Raw genomic sequence first — 6,000 nt, 5'->3', positions numbered from 1 at the left:
GAGAATGAAAAAGAGGTTTATGAATAAAACTCTCTGAACAACACTTTGTCAAAGGGGTCCATGTTAGATTCATTTTCTACAACAGCAGCATTAGACAAGTACAACAGTACATTATAGTGTGTTACTCCATTATTATTTAGCCAAGTCCCTCCCACCAGTAATTACATTTACATTTAGGCATTTGGCAGATGCTCTTATCCAAAGCGACTTACATTTTTATCTCATTACACATCTGAGCAGTTGAGGGTTAAGGGCCGCGCTCAAGGGCCCAACAGTGGCAACTTGGTGGTTGTGGGGTTTGAACCTGGGATCTTCCGAACCGTAGTCCAATGCCTTAACCACTGAGCTACCCCTGGCCCATTGTAATTACAGCGCTCCCACGCAGAGAGGGTGAAGACTACAGTGTAATTCCTCTGAGACACATGCAGACGAGCCCATGTTTCTGACCCGCTGCTCATGCTGCATCACAGGGTGCCACGCCCGGCCTGATTCACTCAGTCACAGGGACTTGTGTGGCAGATGATACACATAAACCAGTTAAAAGGTGTGTAATCACTGCATATCGCTGTAAGACTTCCCCTAACATTCTGTGTAAACTCTAGGGACTATGTGTGGAAATCCCAGGAGATCAGCAGCTTCTACAAAAAACAACAACTCTCAATCCAGCCCATCTGGCACCAACAACCATGCCATGGATAACGTTAGTGTTTGCACAGCTTCTCTGAAATCCCGAAGCCGTGAAACCTTCCTGTCAGAGTCTGGGACAAACTGAGGAGCCCTGACTCCTGTGTCTAATGTCACATCTGCATTATCTGAGTGACATGGTGCTCTAAAGCCTGGCGCGAGACATTACAGCTCAGAATCCAGATGTGTGTCAGACACCAAACAACATCAAGTGCTATAAAAAAACAGGAAGGAACTCAGATGCTCTCTGACACACAGACCTCAGACCGTCGCAGCTAATCAGGACAGACAGGTGTCTCACAGCCGTGCGCTGTCATTAAACCGCTGTATCATCGCCTGGGACAGGAACGCATTTCTGCTAAACTCTAATAAACACTATCACGCTCCTCAAGAAGGAACACCTCGACGCGGCCATTTAAACGTTCTGATAAGAAAGAGTTTGGCGAGCTTGATTATTCTCCTGTACTGTTAGTCCTGTTAACCAGCAGTAGTTTGCCAGTGGTTTACAGTCAGGTCCGTGCATTTTGGAACAGAAGTACCCTTTTCGGTGTTTGGATTCCCTACACCACCACACTGAATTTGAAACGAAACACTCGAGACTTCGGGTTTTAATTCAAGGGGTCGAGAAAAATGTGGTCTTAACCATTCAGAACTTACAGCCATCTTCAGAACACACACATTTCGAGGGCTGGTAATGGAGCACATTTCGAGAACAGTAGTTCCATACATGGCCAGGTGTATCCTGTTCCTTTGTTACTGATCTGCTTAAATGATTCATTTTACTTATCCGCTTACTAATCAAGCAGATAAATGTTCTGGAGATGGTTCTGAATGTTACATTTGGATTTGGTAACTGTTCATTCAAGATGTCCATAAAAAACAAGGAATTAACTGGGGAGGTCAGCAACAGCAAAAGACCTGAATTCTGTCCATGGTGAAGAGGAACCCTTTCACAACATCTAGGCAAGCCAAGAACATTCTTAAAGAGCTGGGCATTTCATTGTCAAAGTCTCCAGTCAAGAGATGGCTTTAAGCGTCTGTATTTAACAACGAGGTGCAAACTGCTAAGAAAACTCAAGAACAGATGAGACAGATTTTTTGAACAGATGAAACCAAAGTGAACATGTTTCATAATTATGAGAAGAGAAAAATGTGGAGGGGAACAACTCATGATCCAAAGCACCACATCATCTGTCAGACATGGTGGAGACAGTTCTATGGCATAAGTGTGTGTGTGTTGCTGCGAGTAGAACTGTGTTACTGGTGTTTATTGATGACCTGACTGCTGGTAAGCGTAGCAGGATGCATTCTGAAGTGTTTAGGGCCGTACTCTCTGCTCAGAATTAGCTAAATGCTGCAAAACTGATAGGACACTGCTTCATACTGCAGAGAGATAATGACCCAGAACATACAGTGAAGGCTACCCAAGGCAAGGCAATGGGATATTCCAGACATAAAGACATAAAGTCCTAAAAACAAACAGCACATAAAGGCAGCTGCAGGGAGGAACCTCACTGTTTGGTCATGTCCATGGGTTCCAGACGTCACGCAGTCATTGTCATCCAAGTATTAAAGGCAGTGTTTATGTTTCTAATTATATTAGTTACCTTTGTTTCAATATGTATAGACGTGACTGTATGTACCACTTATGGAAGGAGTCTCCAGTGCCAGAAGTTTTCTGACATTTTGGGACAGAAGCGTTTACATTTCTGCGAGTAACAAGCTGTGTTTTGTTTTATTAGAGAGAATAACTGCAGGCTGCAGAAGGAGCGACTGTTTAGAGCTGCATAAGGAAGTGGTTTTAAAACTGTACATTTTTGGCACATCGCTGTGGTGCAAGAGGAATAAAAGACATCAGGACATGCTTTTAACAGCACACTGACCTGTTTATTCTAGTATATACCTTTATTTACATTTCCCTTGTTAATAAGTTGGTATTGATCTGTGATTTTACATGTACAGTACATACAGTATATATTTATTTTAAACAAAAAGGTTATTACATTACCGAAATGTCTGACATTAGATGTGGTTAGATGAGAATTCTGGATTGTACAAATATCTCGGCGAACACGGGCACCTGGAAGCAGTAAGCTGATTTTCAGGGCGAGGCTCAGTGAGAGTAATATGATGTGATCTGATCTGATGTGATGTGATGTGATCTGATGATATGGATTAAGTATGATTAAAGCTGAAGAGAGTTAATGTTGGAGGACAGCTGGCGACGGCGCAGCACCGAGCCCTAAACGGCGCTGACGCTGCAGCTCGCCGCTGATGAGACGAGGAGGCCAAACAAACCTCCCCCTGACTCCTCATTAAAGGGTTTAGGGTAGAGAAATAATCAGCACATTAACATGAAGTGACCTCGAGCGACTGCAGGTATCCCTCCTGAGGGTCGCACAGCAGAGACGAGATGCGGTGGCTGTTCCTCATACAGTTCACGCCGCTGTCTCTCCAGAGCGGGAAAATCTGCCGGATGACCGTCATCCTTCCCAACGCGCTGTGGGTCAGCTCCATGATCTCCGTGTCGCTGATCTCCTAAAACAGAACGCAGACGGACAAGCAGATCCAGTGTTTTTTATTATTATTATTATTATTATTATTATTATTATTAACATCTTTTACAATGAAATGCATTTGAATTTGAGCGGACAATGAAATCCCCTGCAGAATGATGAGGTGCTCATTTCTGCTGTTTATTCCTGATCTCATTTGCGAGGAGAAAATTACAGTTATTGCCCTGATCTCACTTAAAAAAAAAAATAAAAGTCTCAATTTGAGGAGACCTGGCATTATCTCAGCTCATCATGGTAGTTATTCTGTAATGAGCAGGAGCGCGGTGTGAAAAACCTCCTCGTGCACCAGAGTGAAGAAGCATCACATGACCATTTCAATACAATAAACTGCAGAACAAAAAAATAATAAAGGGGGCCGGGGGCAACCGGGGTGGGGGTGGGGTTGGGGGGGGGCTGGGGTAATTGAAGCACTTTAACACTCCTGATTCAACTCATCAGCTAATTATCACAGGCGGTGTGTGTTCGAGAAATGGGGGAGTGTAAATTTGTTTAGGGCTGTGTGTGTGTGTGTGTGTGTGTGTGTGTGTGTGGTTTTATATCCGCGCTGTAAGAAGATTATTGCAAAAAAAAAAAAAAAGAGGCAATCAGATTTCTGCTTGTCACAAGTTCAGATTCTAAAATGAGAGAAGGATCTTCAGGTGTGTGTGTGTGTGTGTGTGTGAGAGTGTGTGACGTTACGGGACGGCGATGCGGACTGCGTTTCCTGCACATGTTGCAGGTTTTTTTCTTCTTTTGTTTATGTTTGGATCATCAGCTTTCCAGACTGGTGTGAAGTGGAGCGCCAATTAATGTATAGATATTATGAATAAAGTGCTGAAAAGAATAAAACACGGCAACACACACACACACACACACACACATACACACACACACTTGGCTGGCCATGACAGGTGTGTGTCAGAGTTATTATAATCATACGTCAATCAGTGGGAGCTAACGAGCGTCTAAGGCTTGTTTTTCTCTCTGCACATCACCTGCACTGACTCCGTCTCGCTCTCCTCCATGATGCGTAACTCCTTACATAACTCACGCACGCCACCTCGCTCCGTCTCTTCCTGTTTTGGTCTTTAGCTCGTAGCTGTTTTTGTGTTTCTGTTGAATAAACTGCACTTTGGGTGTCTGAGCCCCGTAGCGGTGCTGGGAACGGAGCGCTCTGTCGGCGTTATATAACCCTAATGCTGCTTAGGGGACGAAAACAGGCAGTTTAAAGAAAAACATATGAAAGGTCAGGAATAATATCATAACTAACCTTTTACCTAATGCACTCCGAGATGATAAGGGGAGTGGGTACGATGAAAAAAATACGATTCCTTCAGACATTCAGTCGTGTTTGTTTCAGCAAATGGCTAGAAATAGTCTGAAAGTTATTAAAATAAAAACAAAAATCTATGAAACTTATTATGTAAATACAACACTTCTGGGATTTCACTCCGAATCTATTTGTGTTATTAATGTTGTGTGTGTGTGTGTGTGTGTGTGTCTGTGCGCGCGCACGAGTCTGCAAACATTACTGCGTACTGCGTTTCACCTTCTGTTAATAAATAAGAGAAAAAAAAACTCCTGTGCAAAAGTCTTGACCCCCCCTCATACCTTCATCTTAAATGTAATTAAATGATGTAAAATAAACAGGAACAAATGTGTAACTGCGACAGGCTGCAACCAGCCCAAAGGTACAGTTTATAAACTGGTTGTTTCTGTACCAGCCTCAGCATCAGCGACCTCATCTCCCCTCTCGTCTGTTCCAACCCCTCAGCATCAGCAGTTACTGATCACCTCCTGATCATCATGTGTGGCTTAACAAACACGAAGACATTCTGGAAGACTAGACTGAAAATAACAAGAGACCAAGACGTCCTTCAGGAAGCCTGGAGATCTATTCCTCAAGACTACAGAATATAACATCTAAGGAAGTCTGGAGCTTTGTGGGAGAAATATGAAGGAATGGGGGAGGGTCAAGACTTTTACATCCCATCTGTGTTGGTAAACATTGTGTTATATCCTGTACTTAAAGAGGGTTTTACGCTCGTACTTCAGTATAAAGGCCCTCAGAAGCTCTTTTTCATCAAAAACCTAAAGTTTAAAACAGAACAATAAAATATTACAGTGACTTCAGGCAACGTCTCGAGACTATAAAGAGGAGACAGAGACACAGAGACAGAGAGAGATCCTTCAGATTCCTGTTCCAACTCCATCTTTACGTGTGAGTTCACGTGTCTGTGAGACGTCCTGCGTGTTAACGGTGACGGACGTTTTGTAAATAAATGAAGTGAAACAGCTTGGGACGTGGAATATTCATCACCACCATGCTGCTCAGTCATTATTCATCAAGTCAGTTCGTAACAAAAAGAACCAAGTGCTTCTTATTCTAAGGACAAGACACACACACACTCACACACACACACACACACACACACACACACATACACACACACTATCAACTATCTCTGGAGGGATAACAGGTAGCAGAGTGACCTAGAAAAAAGGTGCTGAAGTTAACATCCTCTCCGGATTTGGGTATAAGTGTGTGTGTGTGTGTGTATGTGTGTGTGTGTGTGTGTGTGTGTGTGTGTATGCCGTTCCCCTGCGGCGCACAGATAGAGAGATCTCCTGCGCCTCCAGACTAAAAGCCTGTCGGTGTTTTCGACACACCAAGGGGCTTGCGATGCCTCTGCTAATTTCACACTCTGTTGTTTCGCATCCGCGGGAAGAGTGAAGCGTAGAGGCGGCACCGCGCTGCACA

General features: G+C 43.6%; 1 protein-coding gene across 2 annotated transcripts in view; it reads right to left on the bottom strand.

Annotated features, from left to right (window-relative positions):
• LOC128541351 (glutamate receptor ionotropic, delta-1-like) overlaps window positions 1-6,000 on the bottom strand; it is a 299,238-nt gene that overhangs the window by 36,058 nt on the left and 257,180 nt on the right. For both annotated transcript variants that reach the window (XM_053511727.1, XM_053511728.1), the window contains exon 6: window positions 3,049-3,222. In XM_053511727.1, the coding sequence (XP_053367702.1) occupies window positions 3,049-3,222 (174 nt within the window). The remainder of the gene's footprint in view (window positions 1-3,048; window positions 3,223-6,000) is intronic.

Source organism: Clarias gariepinus, chromosome 14, assembly GCF_024256425.1.
Source record: "Clarias gariepinus isolate MV-2021 ecotype Netherlands chromosome 14, CGAR_prim_01v2, whole genome shotgun sequence".
NCBI classification, from domain to species: Eukaryota; Metazoa; Chordata; class Actinopteri; order Siluriformes; family Clariidae; genus Clarias; species Clarias gariepinus.
Note: the sequence above shows the minus strand (reverse complement) of the source record. Positions and strands in the feature narration are given on the sequence as shown.